This window comes from Photinus pyralis, unplaced genomic scaffold (genome assembly GCF_008802855.1).
Source record: "Photinus pyralis isolate 1611_PpyrPB1 unplaced genomic scaffold, Ppyr1.3 Ppyr1.4_LG7, whole genome shotgun sequence".
Lineage (NCBI taxonomy): Eukaryota > Metazoa > Arthropoda > Insecta > Coleoptera > Lampyridae > Photinus > Photinus pyralis.
The window spans coordinates 40,938,359-40,959,128 of record NW_022170738.1 but is presented as its reverse complement, the minus strand read 5'-3'; the positions used below and the strand labels follow the sequence as shown (position 1 = coordinate 40,959,128).

General features: G+C 35.2%; 1 protein-coding gene and 1 long non-coding RNA gene across 5 annotated transcripts in view; one reads left to right on the top strand and one right to left on the bottom strand.

The window, feature by feature from the left end:
• Window positions 1–20,770, top strand: part of LOC116177158 — a 160,900-nt gene that overhangs the window by 82,516 nt on the left and 57,614 nt on the right. For both annotated transcript variants that reach the window (XR_004146616.1, XR_004146617.1), the window contains exon 7: window positions 18,321–18,453. This is a non-coding gene — a long non-coding RNA (uncharacterized LOC116177158). The remainder of the gene's footprint in view (window positions 1–18,320; window positions 18,454–20,770) is intronic.
• The window catches only part of LOC116177157 (GATA-binding factor C), a 65,664-nt gene continuing 51,061 nt past the window's right edge, over window positions 6,168–20,770 (bottom strand). For all 3 annotated transcript variants that reach the window (XM_031496039.1, XM_031496040.1, XM_031496041.1), the window contains exons 6-7: window positions 12,576–12,953; window positions 6,168–6,832 (exon numbers count right to left, since the gene is read on the bottom strand). In XM_031496039.1, coding sequence (XP_031351899.1) covers window positions 6,806–6,832; window positions 12,576–12,953 — 405 coding nt within the window. In that variant the 3' untranslated portion in view covers window positions 6,168–6,805. The remainder of the gene's footprint in view (window positions 6,833–12,575; window positions 12,954–20,770) is intronic.

Here is a 20,770-nt window from a genome sequence, read left to right as displayed (position 1 = left end):
AAAATGAAAAAAATTCTAAGTCCCGGAACAGTCGATTAACTCAGTTATTTATAAAACAGATTTTTTTAAATAATTGATGTACTTCTTCATTTGAATCATTAATACTTACATTTAAAACGCTATGTTACCGTCAACAGTTCGATACATACTATACTTAATTTGAATTTAACCGCTACATTTTCAAGTAACAATTAGTATAAATTTAGTTGTAATATGATAGGAAATCTTTGTCTTTCTCGCATTATGTTGTATCCCAGATTAAGATTCCGCATTTACGTTAGTACTTGCAAACAAATTGTCAGTATGTGCACAAAAAGCACCTTGTGAGTGGGCTAATAGGTGGATATTATTGCTTCAAAATGTCACTTCTATCACTAACTTGTTACGTTTCCCAAAAGGATGCCTTGATTTTCGCTACGCTACCTACCAAGTAAATGAGACTGCGGATTTTACAAATTAGGCAAATGAATGTCGTAATTAAAAGGTCCATCTGGCGTAGAGAAAATGAAACGAAACCTAAACTAGAATAAAATATAAGACGTGGACAAAGAGTGCGTGTTCATTATACAGCGATAATAAGTTCCACAAGTCTCAAGATAAACAAATGAGCCAGTCCATCTCGTTACGAAGCTTTTCTGGCTCACGAATCAAGGCGATTTAAGATAACCAACCAGAACGAGCGTTCTCTGTATATAAAACAATGTACCGAGGTGTCACACGCAGCTTCTTCTCAGAGAACGCTTTTAATTACTATCCTGGCAGTTAGCGCCGAAACTCCCAATTAAAATACTCGACCAATATCGGAATGACCCTTAACGGATCGCCTGCACCTGGCCGGAGTTGATGGGATGAGAGACCACGGCCTCAACTTTCAACTTTTTGGTCGTGATCGGGATTCGTGATGGTGATTCCGATATACAAATATTAAATGTTTTCTACTTTGTTCTTCTCTGTTGAAATATACGCTATAATTTTATGGGTGATGTAACAACGACATCGTATTTATTATTATACTTTATTCGAATCGTTTTACCGCTAACAGCGCGATTCCTATGCATCGCAATTTTTTTAGAAAATAAAAGGTGCATCCTTTATTGCGATTCGAGAAGTATGCATATGAAGGATTAATTAAAAACGGTCGTACAATATCTTGTAAATTACTACCCAAATAAATTTGTCTAAAAAGAATTGAAGTCAAAATATTTTTATTTAAAGCATCGTTCTCATAACTAAAGGAAATTATTTAAGCTTAATCCAAGTGCTTGACAGGGCCAAATTTACAGCTTGCGGGCCCCCAGCCCCCTAACACGAGGTAGGGATTACATACAGTGGAGGGTACCCTACATCCCTCAGGCCCCCTGATGCTAGGCCTCCTCCAACAGTATGAAAGACGAAGAATCAACGATCATTCCTTTCGTCAAGAATGGTTTGTAGATCGCAGAGGGTTTTGGTTTTGTAGGAAACGTAGCACCAGGGGTTGGGGGGTATTAATACCCCCCCCCCCAGGAATGGAAGATTCAACATTCGTTTCCCGCGGGGATCTGAATGTGTGCTTCCAGGATATCTTCCAGCGTACACTCGTAACGCCAGCAAACAATTCCGGTAACGGTCTCTAAGAATAAACACTTTATCAACCATTCCTGCTTGAGTTTGGAACATTTTTGCAACGCTGATTTAAAAAAAATCATAGACAGCCGACACTTTACTGTTAATTGTGACAATTGAACATCTGTTGTTTTATCATGGCACCCTTGGGTTCGGAAAAGAAGGTTTTTTTTACAAATTGGCGTTTCGACTTGGTTTTTCTCTTAAATTTTCTTATGGAATTTGTAGTTTTGGCTACTCAGAGGTATAAATCTGTGTAAGGGGGTGCCATTTAAAATTTAAAAAAAATATGACATTTAGAGATCAACCCAAAATTTTATTTTTTCGATAAAGTACCTAAATTCCAATTACATGGCACTGGGGCGCTGAACGTACATTAGAGCTTAAGATCTAATTTGATTTACTATTACGTTTAGGGGATCCTGAAAAAGTCAATATCATTCACTGAGGAGAACTTATTTAAAGTGATCAATGCCTCAATAAGTGGGGAAGTTGTGTTACTAATTGCAAAAATGGTATAATTTTTCCTGGTACATTAAGCTTAATTTCTCAAAGTAATTCGGAAGAGTTTAACAAATTATGTAAAACTTTGAAGACAAAAATCGTGGATGCAATGAATCGTCGGGTTTCTAACCCCGGTATATTTAAGCCGAAAGTACTATTTAAGTAATTAAGCTGGGTTCCGTAAGAGATCAAATGTGGGCAATTGTGCGTTGATCTAAAAAACATTACTCGGATGAAGTTTTAAAAAAATGCAAGTTTGATACGCCACTGGAATACAGCACGCCCCTGGTGATATTTTAGAAACATGTCGGCGGTAATTGTGTACAATTTTGCTCTAAGACTTTTTTCGGTATCTTTTATGTTAATGAGAGATCCGAGGGATCTTAGGTGCTACACCCTGTATATATGTAAACCTGTAAGAGGAGTTGTGTCCTCGGACGCCGGAGACATTAAAATTGTATTTAATATCCCCCCCATTCCCCATCCTGTCCATTTCCATTTAGCGATATTTTTGGAAATTTTAACCAAAAATTTTTCTAGTAAAGGCAAACATATCGCATATTACAAAAATTAGATGTGCGCATGCACAGATTGCGCAATTTCAACAAATTTTAATCACAGATCCTTTTACTTTTAAGTAAAGAAAAACAGCTCACATAGCATCAATGCAAGAAAATGCGCCAAAGTTACTCACTTGCTTGTTTTCATATTAAGTGCATAATCCTGAAGTATTTTATTAACTTCAGCAAACGTCGCGGTTTTAACAAAATGTTTCCCCGTTTTTACAAGATTTCTCAAATTGCAAGCACGCGTGGTCATTTATGATCCGAAAACCATTCGATATTTCTCCTCATAATAATTTATGGCAATAGTAGCAGTCGCGGCTAACTTCGTACCGCCTTTGGAAAATCCCATTTTTCTCGTACCCCGTTCCCGTGGGAGTTTGGGGAAGTTCTGTCGGCGTACACCTTAAAACGCCTTCAAAGAAACCTACGTTCTAAATGTCAAGTCTCTTTTCGACTGTAAAACATAAAATCCTATTTTTGTCTCTTGTAAATCTATGTAAAATTATAAAGTGTGACACGTCATTATTTTTCTTTTTTGTCTTCTATCTCATTCCGTAAAAATCCAATATGGTGCCCATAAGTAGTAGTTTGTAGCTTCTACATCTAGCGTGCCATGGAAATTCTGACAAATTCAGATTCCCCGAAAAATGGACACACAGGAGATGCTAAAACCGTCCATTTCCGACCATTTAATCTAAGTAAGCCATTTTCAAAGATTTTTCAAAAATTTTAAATGCATTCGTTTTAAAACGCAACTTTGCCCCCATTTAACCTACATTGTATCTTTCACCGTTGCGGAGATCCCAATGGTGAGTCACGAATTTGAGTCACTATGGTAGGTAGTCATTTGAAGACTGTCCGTTGGGTCATTAACAACACTTGTCCCCCGCTTGCTAGTAAGTAATCTAATTTCGGGTGACACCTTCTGACTCGAAGGACCGATTTTTAAATGAGTATAACTTTTGTTTGAAAAGTGATTTTACAAAATTATTCGACAATTTTGTTCCTCAGTTCATTAAGTATGTACACATCAAATTTTGTAGAAGTTTCTCCATTTTTGTTGTCCGGCCAAGAATTGTAGTAGAATGTATTTTTTCGAATTTTCAAAAACTAATTTATTAAGATTTTCATGTTCAAAAATCCCACAATTTCGTCGAAATCAGAACTCCCACAAAACACTTTGGACCTTTCGGTTTATTTGGAAAATGTACTTGTTTTGATCCCCTCTAATCTCCAATTTTTTTTACAATTTTATATGTAATACCTTTTATCTGGCTATCACACTGTGCACATTTTAAGTATTTTAATGTATTGTGAGTTAACACTTAACTTTTGGTACCGGCACAAAAGAAGTCCACAGCGGACTATGCGTAGATATATAATTTAGAGTCTGCAGAAGAAGCCAACTGGCTCGGTGGCGCTCTAATAGGTGCCATTAATAGAATAGGTATGAATAGTTGGGGGTATATGATCTTCTTACGCGCCGGGTGTACCGTGGTATAATCACATTGTGCACATTTTAAATCCATTGAAGGCTTGTGTCTTAAGAGATGTCATTCAGAATATTTTGCAGATTGTTGCAAAATTGCAATGTGTACATTTTAAATCGTTTGACGTATTGCGTATTTTGAAGCGGCAAGCGTTTATTGGTCATTATTACAGGCTACGTGATTTACAGTTAATCGAAATCGCCAATAGTTCTCGTATAATATTTTTCTTTATATTTTTTTTCGTGTTTTTTTTCGATATTTTAATAGTTATTCTGCTATTCGGGTCGGGGACGAATCCAACAAATCTCGTATTATTAGTATAGAAAAAAGCTCTCGTATAATAGGCCCTCTGATGGTACAAGTAATAAACCTTTCAAAAATATGAACACTTTTTAAATGATCCTCAAGGGATATCAGGGCCATGTCTCCTTCTCGTTTAAAAAATCTGTGGTATACGACATAAATACCAATTTACTGCCATTTAGGTAGGTATACGTGTACCAACCTTACTCGAACTGTTGAAGAATTGAAGGATTTTACAAGAATAGAATATCTTGGTTTATTTGTATTTTTTTACCTTCTCATGTTCTACGCGATTTTGTAGTACCTATATGATACACTACACATTTGTTGTAAAGGTGAAAACGAAAAACGGTTCTTTCTACCTTTTGAACCAATTAATTGTTTTTGTGGATATAACGTCATTTTTTTCCTGGTTAATTCAATGTAGCAATTTTAGCTGATATTAGTTCAATAATCGTACTATATTATTACTAGTATTTATCTTGTTGGAAAACTCGGAAGTATAATTTGCATTACCAGTTTACTTCGAATTACCCACACTTTATTTAGAATGACCGCAGGAAGTACTTCGAGGTACCTACAGTATTTCGAAAGTGAACTTCTCCTTCGGATATAATATTCAAACTTATAAGTAACGCCGAAATTCTTTCTATTATTTTGTAAACTGGTTAATAGGGGCGGTGAAGAATCTCATTTTTTGCAAATACCTCTCTTATAGTTGCATGAATCAAAATGTCCATGCGGATACTTTAGCGACAGGTGTAATAAAACACCTGTCGGCACGCGTCTTCTACACCTGAGTCTAATTAGAGTAGTTCGATCACCTGTCCTTAAAGCACACATATGATATTACCTTTACCTATTGCGGAGACTTAACCGCATTTTTTATTCAAATGAACACACCGCGACAAACTGGAGCTCTTTTTTTACTGAACTTGAAATTTAGGAAACTCAGCTCCGGCATAATTTTATAAAGTGATGCTTCGAACAATGAAGTGCAAAGGCATCCGGTGAGAAACTTTAAATTAACTTTGAGAATACTTAAACAAGTAAAATTTAAATTAAACATAATGATGAAATTTTTCCATATGATTATTTATGTTATACATATTTTATAATTCACTAAAGAAGTCGTTGGTGTTTGTTTTTTTTTTTTTGTACTCTTAGTCTGTACTGTATACGATACACACACTGTGCATTGTTTCGATTTAAATAATTAGCGAAATTTGCAATTCAAATTTGAAATTTATTTTCCACTTACCTGAGCGAATTTTTTACCGATCTTATGTGCAGTCACCGTTGTAAACAAAGTCGAATTTTGGGGCCGGGTGCGAGAAGTAAAAGCAGGTGACCGCCGTTTTTTTAAATATTAATTAAAATGTTCTTGGTTGTTGGTGTCTGCCTTTTGCATCTTCCATACGTTTGTAAGGTTAAACGTAGCGTTAAATAGTGATTTGTTTAAGAAATATCGTCAGTCAACTGAAAACGGGGGACATTATGCTCAGTACATTAAACGTATAGTGGACAACAGACTTCGCACCTCAGTGAATTTAAGGATGACCAGGATTTGAGAAGTAAATTGATTTTGGGGATTTTCGGATTTAGTCGAATCCGTATTTATCGTGAGGGAAAACTAACAAAAACGGCTAAGACTTCAATATTCTTTATATATCACACAAAGAGAATATACATACATCGATTTTATTTACATAGTTTTTGATCTTTTCTTTAATAATTATTACTATACGTGTTGATTTGGTTCATAAAATACTTTTCACGTAATAAAAATGAAATAATCACGAATTGATGGTTTGAACCCATTTTATTTACAAGATTATCGCAGATTACTTCTGGTCCAACCGTTTAAAGAAAATGATCACAAATTTCCACTTAGGCATGAAAAGTATCTTGAATGAACCAGATTTGTCTTTATATTATTATCATGCACACATAAATAGTCACAACTTTTAAACGCGAAGATTGCACATTATGTAATACTCATTATTTACACATTCACTCGCAATAAAAATGTCTTAAAAACATTATCTAACATCTATATACAATACATTACAAACGCGTTCGCAACTTTGTACTCAAAAATTTACATTAATATATACAGGCGTGGTCGCAAAATCGTTGAACAAACTTTATTTATACACAAGAGCTCTTTGTAGAAAAGAAAAACAAACAAAAAATTTACAAATCAACAATAAATATTATACATCTTAAACGTTCCTCGTGGTTTTATTATGCGAATAATGGTTATACTTTGTCTACAAATGCTCAATTTGTTTTGTAATACCCATAAAAGTTTCAGTCGCACTTAACAGCAACTTATCACGTGTATTCCGACCTCCATCCAGCCTGAAACAAAAAATAATTTGGGTTAACTTTTTGGTTGGTCATAAAAAGACTAAAAAGACTTTACTTTCTATATAAATAAAGTGGCTGAACTTTATTTAATTGTCCATAATTTGGATATTTTAACACGCACAATTTAAGAATTATTCAGGGTAAGAGGCCGTAAGAGACACGAAGTCTGCGTATTTTGGGGCCGAATCTAACGCTTAGAAAGTGAAAGAGTTCCGAACACTTTTAGTGCAGTTGCAAGTTTTGCGAGGATGCCATGAGAGGAGAGGATGTTCACGGAAGATTTAAGTTGAAAAAATTAATAAGGCGTTTTTTCTGTTAACCCTTCTGTCTAAAACACAAAAATTTTTCCCATGCCTCTTTAAATTTGTGATTCACTTTCTCCCACAACAGAGGGATTTGAACATCTGATTTAATCAGTTGACACAGACGTTATTGTTCAATGGTAAAAGTAAATATTCATTCCCTAAAAATCCAATGTGGCGCCTATAAGAGATAAGAATGTAGCCTGTAGCTTCTAACGTGTTACGGAAATTCTGATAAAGAGGTTCAGATTCTTCGAAAAAAGTGTCCGTAAAAGGTACGAATGGGATCGTCGATCTCCGACCATTTAAGCTAGGGAAAATTTGACATTTTCTGTGATTCGGTGATGTCCCAATCATTTTCAAAGATTTTTGAAAAAAACGCATTTTTTTTTAGTTTCAAAAAGGATCAACTTTTCCCCACTGTACCTCTCACCATTGCGGAGAATCACCACCCTGTACTTCATTTGGGTTACAAGCTTTCTCATTAAAATCTAAGAGAAAAAAATCACCAATAACCTCAACGTGTTTTTTAAAAATAATATTATAGGACCTTTAAGAATCTTAAAGAGCCTTCAAACCGAGAACTGTTAAGGGTCAAGTTTTTAGAGTCTTTAAGAGTCTCCAAGAGTTATTAAAGTTCTCAAAGAGAATTTTAAAACTTTGAAAAGTCATTTAGTGTAGGTACAAAAGTTTTCGTATCATTTAAAACCGGCTCTTGAAATCCTTGATTATAGGTCTTTTAAGAGTCTCCATGAGAATTTTAAAAGTTATAATAGTCATTATCAGTGTTTAAGAGTGTCTAAAAGCCGAACATTAAAGAACAATAAAAAATCCCCTTAAGGGAATATGATGAAGAGCATGGAACACATTTGAAAAATCGCCTACAGTTTCCCATAGCTTCCAAAAGTCTCAAGAGTCTTGTAAAATACTTGAAGAATCTTTCAGTGTTTAAGATCATTTAAGTGATTTCATGAGTCGCCAAAAAGTTCGAAGAATCCAACAGCTTTCCGGACCCTTTATATTTATTGTCTTTATTAGTCACTAAGAGTTCAAGCTATAAAAGAGCTTTTAAGATTATTTAAAGATTTTAGATTTTCATGTTTCCAAGGGTTTTCCAAAACCTTCATGAATCTTTTGGGACCATTAATAGCCTTCGACGATCGTAGTCTGTTTAAAAAGCGAACCTTGAAAAGACTTTAAGATTCTTAATGAACCTTTTTACGTCATGCATGCCAAGTGACTGAAGTGTGTGTTGTATTCGGGAGGGTGCAGCACCGGATTATGAATTATGATATGTTTAGGGTTATTCTACACCGAAAATCTCTTTGAAAAAGTTGATCAGAAATCAATTATCACTAATAATAATAAAGGGATGGTAGATAACAAATTCAATTCACTTTCAAATGGGTGCTGGAAAAGGGGTTCCAGTCAGGAAGTGTCACTTTGACGCATTCTCTACAAAAAAGTGCAGTTAATTTGTAATGAAGGGGAGGGGGGCGATAATGAAGTTACCTCGACTCCCTAAACTAAATTCTATTACCTATTACTTATATCTACCTCTTGAATTAGATTAGCATTGTGCAGATGTGCAAAAAGTGTACAAAAAATGAAGCACAATCAGATTATATTCCAGAATCCAGCATCCAAACTTTATTTGGGACTGAATTGAATTTGTTATGTACCACAACTTTATTGTTATTACAGAAAATTGATTTCTGAATGAACTGTTTCAGAGAGATGTTCGGTGTAGAATAAACTGTAGCATAGTTTATAATTCATAATCCGGTGCCCTCAACTAGGATTAAAACACATACTTTAGTTCCTTGGCTTTAATGCAAGACATGAAAAAAGTTCCTTTAAAAGACTTTAAGTTCCTAAAGTCCTTTCAAGGTTCGCCTATTAAACAGACTAAGACTTACGAAGGAGACTAATAGGCTCAAGTTCCAGTAATCTTTAAATAATCTTGACTTTTAGAGATTATTAAACACTATAAAACAATCTGGTGAGCTGCTAGATCCTTCGAGATTGTTGGAGACTCATGAAATGAGTTAAAGATCTTTACATACCTTTAAACACTAAAAGACTCTTCAAGCTAAAGCATTTAGAAAGTACTGGAGATTTTTGAAAGCTATTGAAGATGGTAGGCGACTTTTGAAAGGAGTTTGGTGCTCTTAAGTTTTAAATGTTTTTTATTAATGTAATGGCTTTTAAACACTCCTAAAGATTAAAGGCTATTTCAAGCTTTAAAATTCTTTTGGAGATTGTTGAAAACTTTTGGAGACGTCTAGAGCTTTGAAGGTTATATATCCAGAGGTTGAACTTTTAAAGGTTCTTGTTTTTGAAGGCTCAAACATTATTAAAAACCCTGTAAGAGTTTTACAGGGAAGGGAGAATCTTTAGGACTCTACAAACATTTCGACTTTTAAAGATTGTTAAAGGTTCTTAAAATCTGAAAGCGTAATAGCGGCCTTACGGTATTTTAAAGGTGACTCTTAAAGGCCTATAGTCAAGGTTTCTTAAGAATTATAAAAGCTTTTAAATAGAATAAAACTTTTGTAGTCTCTTAAACACTAAATGAATATTAAGGACTTTTAAATCTTCTTGGAGACTTTTCGGAGACTTTTAATGACTATCTTAAAGCTTGACTCTTAACTGTTCTTGGGTTGAAGGCTCTGAATGGTCCTATAACGGTCTTTTAAAAAAACACTCTAAGATTAGGTGATTTTTAACAGAGTCTAAGAGACTAATCAGCAGGCCCGTAACCAGGATTAAGTAGCAGGAGTGGCAGATACTTTCATTTTCCTAGGTGGGGATTAAAGAAAGAAAGTCGACGAGATTATTATCTAAAATAATTACTGTAAATTTCTATTTACCCATAAAATTATTAATCTACGTTTGTTTCTGAGATACAGGGTGAAAACGAAAAGTTTGACTTTTTGCGATTTTATCATATCTTACTACCCATGTAACATAGAAGAATAAGTAAAAACTGCCCATTTTAGATATTTTTACGCACAATCCACTGACGTAGTAAAAAATTTTTGGACCGCCTTCTCTGAGATTTGAACCAAAGTTGGTATTTTTTAAATGCTACACCCTGTACATCTTGACGTCATTTTTTTTTTGCTTTTTTTCCTGATTAATTGATGTATCACAACCTATATTTTTTAAATAATTATACAATGCGTTCGAGATAACAGGGTCACCTCCATATCTGTTTTATTTGGCAGGATACGAAAAATTTGTCAAATATAATTTTATATGTGACATTACAATCTATCCGATCGCAAATTGAAACTTACGGTTTCACTGACGCTTTGACCGCCAATCAATGCAAATTTTGCGTATCTCGCCAAATAAAAGAGATATTGAGGTGACCCCCTTATCTCGAACATACTGTATATTATATTGTATCATAATTTTCCAAATTTTCTACTGTCAGCCATTTTTATCGATTCGTTTCGGTTGTCTTAGTTACCACGGATACAATAAACAAAAGAAAATCTCCCTGAATCCATGGCCTACTAATAAGAAACAGTAAGAATTATGGATTTTCGGGACTAAATTTAAAAAAATATAGGTTGTGATACATCAATATAATTAAGAAAAAGAATGCAAAAAAAATGACGTTAAGATATGCAGAGTGTTGTAGATAAAAAATCCTAACATTGGGTGAAATCTCAGAAACGGTAATAAAAAAAATGTTTGATTGGTAGTGATGTGGTAACATCCTAAAAAGTTAAACTTTTCGTTTTCACCCTCTATCTCGGAAACAAACATATCCAGATTGATTCGATTATTGTGTACTTTAAATATGTTACTTGTTTGATTTCATTTACAAGGCTCACAAGTCACCCTTTAAGTTCATATAGAAGTATAACCCCTCCGCGTTTAAAAATTACAAGTTTTTTTTCATAAAAATTCACTTTTACATAGCGAGTGGTCTATTGTGGGGAGTGTCATTTTTAAGGTACCTTTGTATTATATACAGAGTTTAATTGTAATTTGTATGTAGTATGTCGAGTGGTGTAGATTTATATTTCATATTGTAACGGAAATGCTCCAGACATGACGTCGCCTTTGGCGCTCTGGAATTTTCTACGCGCGCGATTATTCGAGAATGTACTAGACTTACATTGCTTGCGTGTATAAATGGTTGCGGACCGAACATCGCGGGGGTCTACTATCGAACGAGATCGAGTACGGACGAAACATAGAGCGCGAAAAGCTGATATAAATTTCGAAGTGTGTGATATAAATAATCGATATAAATTGTACGGATTTTATAGTGTTTTAGTTTTGTTTAATAAATATTGATATAAATCGAACCCGAATTTATAAATAACGTTACAATATTTTCTAACGGAACCATTAAAATCGTTAACTATACTTTCCAGAGGGAGCTAGACCAGGTTCGAGGTAAGGCCGAACCCCGCGTGTGATCACCCCCTGAATACGGGCCTGCTTATGAGGTGTATTAAAGGCCTGGCTCTTAAAGATTGTTAAAATCTTAAAAACTTTGTGTAGGCCCTAAAGAAGCTCTTTAAGAATCTTATTAAAGGTGACTTTTAAACAGACCAAGACTCCTAAAGGTTATTCGTAACATACTCGCGATGAAAATTTAATACCTACTTTCCCAAAACTGAATGTATACTTACAATCTAAAAATGAAATTATCTGCTTGGTGTTACATATAAGGTTAAAGGTGGTAGATGGGACCAAAACAAGCACTTTTTCCAAATAAACGGAGAATCCAACGTATTTCGTTTGGGAGCCACCCCCATAAGTGGTGAAAAGTCCATTTCTTCTTTACTTTAAGACATACCACTAGTCTTTGTAACTCTTATGGTTGCTGAGAAAAAAATTAAAGAAGAAATGCAAACTTCACCACTTTTATGAGGGTAACTCCCAAAAAGAATTCCAAAGTAAAAGAAAGAAAGAAGTGGAACAGTTAAGATGACACCATATTATTATACAATGAGTCAATGAAACCACAATCCAATATATTGAAACGAATGGTAAAAAACGATCTGAAAATAAAAGCAATGTTGGGCACGATAGAGAAACAGTAGTTAATATAGAAGTAAGGATAAGAGATCAGATACGATTTGGTGGGCAAAAGAAATCAACAGCAAGGCAAAAAACGACCAAATACAGAAGGAAGAATCTTAAACTTTTGAGGCAAAAGGTATACAGTACAGAGTGTAACATATAAGTCGGTCCACCGTGATTCCTTCGAGAGTTCCCAAAAAATTCTAAAATATTCGATATTTATTCAGCAACCATAGCCCAAAAAAGTATAACGCCCTTTCAAGTTTTTGCCACTCCACACTCTCCTTGAGAATGTTTAAGCAATTGTTAACTTAGTATATCGATTCATCTAATTTCATGTTACACCCAGTATATAAATCCGGCCGAGTTGATAAACTTACCATTCCGTTAGATGTCAGTCCAAGACCAGCCGCACTAAGCGAACTCATGTGGTGGTGATACGAAGCTGTTGGGGGAGGCGCGGGCGGCGGAGGTCCCGAAACGAAGCCCTGGTGGTGACCGCTATGCTGATACCAGTGACTCATGGCGTGGTGCGGATGTAAAGCGGGGTTAAGATGTGGATGTCCTCCGCCCATACCGCCGCCAAAACCACCCCCACCGAAGGCACCTTTACTACTATCTAAAGGTTTCATCATATCACTCATAACGCCACCGAGGGAAAGACACGAGCCGCCACCCTTTTTCTTTTTACTTTTCGACGATAACTTCCTATTCCTCGTTTGGATACCCTCCTTTTTCATCGTCAGGGGCCTATTAACCTGAAACAAAAGCTGAGATTCATAACATTGCACATAAACTCGAGAAAATAATTACGGGCCTTGACAGATAATAAAAGAATCTTGACGTAATAAATTCAAAAGCTGCGCTACTGTAAAGTGAGCATAAATTTATGAAGAGCGCACGCAACTTGAAAACTTCTTTCATTTTTGATTTGTCGGTAACACTTTTTTTTCGTTTCTCTTTAACGCGCCTTACGCTTTATAAATCATAGGGGAAAAGGTAGCTTATATAAACGTCGGCGTAAAATTAGGATTACACACCGATACGTAATGTTCAACCCTCGGGCTAATCGACTTAACTAGAAGAACTATTTTCCAATTAGTATAAATCAACTGGTCTTCGATGACTAGCACTAAAAGCCTGAAATGTTGATTGCCCAACGTAAGACGCTGTTTACTATTCGTAAAGTTTGCGTTCTCCTCCTCTGTACCACCGATTGATGAGAGATACATTTCGATTTAATGACCCGGAAACAAAATCTTCGTTAGCGGAAATCGTCCGGTTCAGAGACCTTCCGCTTTGTCAGCGCTGCGCTGCGAATGTATATCGGAAAACAAGGTCGTTATTTCTTTCTAAAACGAGAAATTGACGCTATCAACGTTTGCCGGATTAGCATTAGCTGCAAAGTTATTCTGTTAATGAGGTAAGCATGCAGCGAGACTGCGGGCTGCATGTATCAAGTCGGTGACAGCTGACTGAGGCAACCGTCGTCGTTTGCCTCGGTGGCTACTACCAGAAGAACCTTTTAATGTGTTGTAACACCAAAATTCACTCAATTCATTAATTTTATATTTCTTAAGGTGTACCTATTATTAACTGTGGCGATAAAGTTGACAGCTGTGAGTAAGAAAAAATTTCACGAATTAAAGTTCAAACCTATTACGCGTATTGTAAAACGTTTTTTTTTGTAGTATACGTCAGGGTCAACGATTGTTCTTAATTTTCATTTTTTTCAAGAGCTTTTGCAACATTAAAATTTTGATCAACTATTCGCTGTGTCATTGCTATTGATGTGAAACGTTTTAGATGTTTTCTCACTGTAGGTAACAGCGTTAGTTATTTTAAGTACACGTACCATTTTTAAAACTTATTTTTTGCGTACGGTAATTACCATTGACGTATAAGCTTAAGCTTATTATAAGTTGCTAAAGAATAAAACAAATCTTTTGCATTTGAGCTTTCTGGATAAACCGTCTTAATGACCGCTCGATTATAATAGCAAAGACGTGGCCACTTAGCGAAACACTAGAAGGTACGCGAGTAAAACATATCATTTCAGTAGGTACACCCGCAACAATAAAGAGTTTTAGGCACCAGTCTCCAAATTCATAGCGATATCTCTAAATGCAGGGGAGTATTCCACAGCCTTAAAAGCACTCAATATGGTTTTCGGGAGAGGACATTAGAATTTTGGTTTCCTGAGTAGTTCTCGTTCTATTCTCCCTGGGATTGTAGTTCTAAGTTCAATGATCATTTCTGCAAAATTATAGTGCAGGGATTAAGAGCCAAAATAGGTTTCAACCTTGCATTTTGTGATAACTTTATGAAACTTTCAGAGGATGTTCTAGACACCCTAAGGTTCAATTTCAGCTATGCCGCCACCCTCGCAACCTCGGACGGCACTTGCTATAGCGGGTTTCTTAAGTGCAAGGTAGCATTTCAATACCCGCCCATAAAATGGGTCAAAAATGTATGTCCAGGGTTTGTTTTGTATTTTCTTACATTTAGGAAGGTTGAAGAGAATTGTCAAATACCCAGGGAGAATTTATTTAGGATATTTTACGTGATTTGCCTATTTTTAAGGCGCTTTTAACAGTGCGGACTAGGGAATGCAATCCCGCAGCAAAATCTCAATCCCGGTATTTGCGGGATCTCGCAAAACTTGAAATAAATTGGCAAATAAGCAATTCTGTGCGGTTAACCTCTGTATTAAAATAAATCGCTAATTATCACAATATGTAACAAAAAAGTACCTTCGGCCTAACTTAGAACTCAAAAACCTTACCTGTAAAGCACAAAAAGTCTTCTAAAGTGGCTCAAAAATCATAGTACATTTTTAACGAAAAAAGTTTAACAATTATTTAAAAAATAATTCGCCGTTATCAATTTCATTAACAAAGTAAACAGAGTCGTCCCCTTGGCCGACAGATTCCTCAGTCCCTCAAATCTCGCGGGATCCCGCTCCATTTATGTACGGGATTAATCTCGCAAAAATGCTGCGGGATCCTCGTATTTCGGGATACCGGTATTGCATTCCCTAGTTTCTAGTCTATAACTTTCTATTGAGAAGTCTGATCGAAAAAGTACGAATTGTTTTGGATTCTACGCACCAAAATTAATAAGAAAAAGTGTTTTCCCGAGAAATTTTGGTGCAGTCGATTTTTGGTAAAAAAGGAAGGTTATACACTGCCTTTTTTTGAGCCCCGAAAAAAAAATTGTCTCAGATCGACCCGGAAAAAAAATTTTCTTATAGAATGTGGCCTGTAGAATCCATAATTTCAAACAGTTCCAAGATTGGGCTACTAGTTCAAAAGTTACAGCCCTTTGAATTTTTTTTCGAAATTGGTTTCTAGTCTATAACTTTTGATTGAGAAGTCTGATTGAAAAAGTACGGATTGATTTGGATTCTACGCACCAAAATTAATAAGAAAAAGTGTTTTCCCGAGAAATTTTGGTGCAGACGATTTTTGGTAAAAAAGGAAGGTTGTACACTGCCTTTTTTTGAGGCCCTCAAAGAAAATTGTCACAGATCGACCAGGAAAAAATTTTTCTTTAGAATGTGGCCTGTAGAATCCATAATTTCAAACAGTTCCAAGATTGGGCTACTAGTTCAAAAGTTACAGCCCTTTGAATTTTTTTTCGAAATTGGTTTCTAGTCTATAACTTTTGATTGAGAAGTCTGATCGAAAAAGTACGAATTGTTTTGGATTCTACGCACCAAAATTAATAAGAAAAAGTGTTTTCCCGAGAAATTTTGGTGCAGTCGATTTTTGGTAAAAAAGGAAGGTTATACACTGCCTTTTTTTGAGGCCCTCAAAGAAAATTGTCACAGATCGACCAGGAAAAAATTTTTCTTTAGAATGTGGCCTGTAGAATCCATAATTTCAAACAGTTCCAAGATTGGGCTACTAGTTCAAAAGTTACAGCCCTTTGAATTTTTTTTCGAAATTGGTTTCTAGTCTATAACTTTTGATTGAGAAGTCTGATCGAAAAAGTACGAATTGTTTTGGATTCTACGCACCAAAATTAATAAGAAAAAGTGTTTTCCCGAGAAATTTTGGTGCAGTCGATTTTTGATAAAAAGGAAGGTTGTACACTGCCTTTTTTTGAGGCCCTCAAAAAAATTGTCTCAGATCGACCCGGAAAAAAAATTTTCTTATAGAATGTGGCCTGTAGAATCCATAATTTCAAACAGTTCCAAGATTGGGCTACTAGTTCAAAAGTTACAGCCCTTTGAATTTTCTTTCGAAATTGGTTTCTAGTCTATAACTTTTGATTGAGAAGTCTGATCGAAAAAGTACGAATTGTTTTGGATTCTACGCACCAAAATTAATAAGAAAAAGTGTTTTCCCGAGAAATTTTGGTGCAGTCGATTTTTGGTAAAAAAGGAAGGTTATACACTGCCTTTTTTTGGGGCCCTCAAAAAAAATTGTCTCGGATCGACACGAAAAAAATTTTTCTTATAGAATGTGGCCTGTAGAATCCATAATTTCAAACAGTTCCAAGATTGGGCTACTAGTTCAAAAGTTACAGCCCTTTGAATTTTCTTTCGAAATTGGTTTCTAGTCTATAACTTTTGATTGAGAAGTCTGATCGAAAAAGTACGAATTGTTTGGATTCTACGCACCAAAATTAATAAGAAAAAGTGTTTTCCCGAGAAATTTTGGTGCAGTCGATTTTTGGTAAAAAAAGAAAGGTTATACACTGCCTTTTTTTGGGGCCCTCAAAAAAAATTGTCTCGGATCGACCCGGAAAAAAATTTTTCTTATAGAATGTGGCCTGTAGAAGCCATAATTTCAAACAGTTTCAAGATTGGGCTACTAGTTCAAAAGTTACAGCCCTCTGAATTTTCTTTCGAAATTGGTTTTTAGTCTATAACTTTTTATTGAGATGGGGGTATGAATATGATAAGTGGTAGTAAACGGTGGCGCGGGGGTGAAGGTTGAAACCAGGGTTGAAACTAAAGGAAACCTTTCGTAAAACGTCCCCCCTGGGTAACTAAATGAACGTGTATTTGAAATTTTTGGTTTTATTAGAATTCCAAATTACAATCGGTGCTTAGTTTTGATTTCCCACGCTCCTTTCTGGTCAACGAGTCCACGCCGAAATGTTAGATCGCACAAGACAGCCTTGGCCATGTTTAATATTAGATTATTTCTCTCCTTCGGCATATTGTTTTATTCAATTCGCATTTAAGACCGTTTACACATAATGCATACAGAATCGAGTGGTGGTTAGGGTCCTTCTTATTCTTTAGAAGCGCACCGGTCAAAATAATCGGGCGGCATTTAGTCTAAGTAAGCAATATTCATGATTCATGACATATTAGCATTACACATGCAGTGTGCGGTCAGTGCACTTTTGCAATGGTCAAACGTGATGGCGGGTACCTCTATTGTAACACCGCGCTCGTCACTTGCGTCTGCTACACGTACGTTTGCATACTTTTCGCAAAAAAACCACAGCATCATCCGCGTTTTTTTTGTCCATTTCTAGGACAATTATTTTTTAGAAAGGATTCAAAAACCTCTCGCGAAATGAAACATATCGACCGACGCATAAAACATCTTATGAAATAAGTGGAGATTATAACAACAATAAATTACCATACAATAGATTGCAATACCTACTCTCGTGGCAAGGGGCCACAACATGCATGTTCAACGGGTTAATTACTCAACAAACGTCAAAATAATACACTATTGCTTTTAAGTATCCTTGTTACGTCATCAGGCCTTTTAAAGTTTCGAGCAGATGTATATTCCATAATGACACTCGAACTACGAAGATAAAATCAAAAACTGGTAGATATTAAAAACAAACAGAGAAACGTAATCTAAACGCTAAATCTGGCAAACTTCCCCGACATTGTTATACAGATCTCTGGTCTATCATTAAATGAACCGACGGAAGAATATCTTAAATGCAGTCCCCATAGTCCTTTAAAAACGATACATTACAAATACAATGTGTAAGAGAGTACGGAATTTTGGGGTGTTTTCTAAACTGTTAGTGACACAATTCAGTGCATCCGATACACGTTTATTGTCTGAGTTTCCTACCCGATTTAGCCATTGTGATCCATCTTGTCCCATTCATTTACTAACGCACAATTTTTGTTTTAGGTAATTTTGGCAATCGCCGTCTGACGGGACAATTTAATCCCTCCTGTATACTGCAATAAAACGGGGACGCCCTAATTGCTGGGGAAGCTCTCCGGTGCCGAAATGGGAGAATAAAGTCGCTGTAATACGCACAGTAAGTACCTAATTAATAAACATTGAGATTTATTTGGGTTTAAATGTGCCTATTCCGAAATGGAATGAGGCGTTTTGGAAACTGTGCCATGTTATGATTATTCTTTCGGTTAGTCAGCGTGATTTCCGAAATCTACAGTAAATTTTAATTAAATTTAAGGTATAAGTCCGAGTCGAAGAATCTTACGAATAACCTTCGTATGTTACCAACAACACCTAAAATACATAGGTGTTGTTGATGTTACACGGAGTATTTTCGCCAAAAAACACATCTGCCTTTTTACCTTTGCAACTCATAATTAATTTCAGTACGAAAAACTGCACTGTATTTCTTTTCGAGTGCCGGTTGCACGCGGCTATATAATACGACGGGTCCTGATGATTTTTTTGGGCTTGACTATAATAATATGTAACAATCGTCTTAAAATTTGTTACAGGGTGTTTCAATTCAAAGTTTGATTTGAAAAAAACTTCACAACGCAAACAGTAAAAGCCGTTTTACATTACACAATAAATGAGCCAAAAAGTTGTATAATTTTTTTAGACAAAAAATGTTGTAGGAAATATGTTGTGTGCGAAGTTTGTCCGTTTGATATACATACAAAATTTATTGTACGTGATCATGCGCAGTTTAATTGTTTGTTATTTTTATTTTCATAATGAGTAGTTTAAAGCAAAAACTTTTAATCACTGTTGCTGTTGTAAGTTCTGTATTACTGGTCAGACAACTTAGACAAAGGCAGTGTAGAAAATTAAAAAAGAAAAACCGTAAAACTTGGCAAGAGAAATGGTTGCAACGAAGAAACGCAGGCAGAGGTGTTTTAAACATGCTCCACTTTAGAAATTGAACGAAACATTGTATGAAAATAGAGCATGTTCTAAATATCTTGAACAATTTGGATATCGCATACAATTTTCCGTTTGATATTACACAATATTTCTAGGCTCAAAAATTGTGCAACTTCTTGTGCAATTTATTGTGTAATGTAAAACGGCTTTAACAAAACCTTCTCAATTATGTTCTTCTATAAAATGCTTGATTGCTCTTAGAAAAGGTTCTGTATCCGCATCATGGAACCAAAAAAGTTTATTGTGTGACACCTTTTTACGAATGTGATACTCTTTTTAAAATGGTTGCATCGGTATTACACAAGAAAGTAAAAAGGGTTTCCTGATCAAAGTCATACACAAGCCAGAAGGTATAACAAGGAATGCTGTTATCCTTTTCGGTTAAACAACTTATAGTTGTTAGCAATATATCTAGAAATGCAAGGTGTAAAATTTATCGATTGACAACACAGGAAGTTATAAACAGAGAATAATTAACTAACTTGACACCTGCTTTTGCATCATTCTCTCCATTCAATTTTTTCTGCCAAAAGTTGTAATATCAGAAATACTGAACCACACTCGCTCCATATATAAAAATTTACGTTTTAAAAATTGTTTTATCATTGGATAACAGAAATGCAGAAATGATTTTTTAGGTTATGTGCACCTTTCTCACTGATTATGTTTTCCTTGCACCATTTTTTGGGTTAAACATTATTGTTAGAATCACAGGATCGCAAGAACGCAGAAGGGATATCACTTTATACAAATTTATCTAACAAAAGGTGGGGCATTAGGAGGGTAAAAACGAATGAAGGTATTACACGTTTTTCCTAAACGCTTCTAAATTATTCTCAAGAGATATTTTTTTAATTTTAAATAATGGTGGTATCAGGATGACAGAAATGCAATTAGATTCTCAATACTACGTTCCGATTTACGTTTAAAAATTGAATCAAAGACTTGCAAAAAGGTAAGAAAATGTTCCCCTTTCTTATACATTATCGTGTACCAAATTATTTATTTAAAAAAAATGTGGACCAGGACCACAGGCGCACGAAAACATAGAGTCCTTCATTTTCCCTATAAGTCATTATACGATCCCGAACAGTCTTAAAATAGTTTATTGTAAGACACTTATACAAATGCTATTTTACAAAACAAACAAAAGAAAAAAAATTTTTAAAATGGCGGTTTCCGAGATTTTGAAATCAACTTCTTTATTTTAAATGGACGCAACATTGGATTTTACGTTGCTACATAGAGAAAAAAATTACAAAACCAGCGATACTAAACACTTCGTATTTCATTTGGGAATCAACCTTATATTTTTGCAGTTTACAATGTATTTTTTATAATAAATAATTCCATGGCTGATTATGATTGAAACCAAATTCGTTCGTTTATTGTCTCGCATAGTCAGCATCGACACGGCCATGGAATTATTGCCATAAGAAATACATTGTAAACTTCGAGGCAAAAATGTA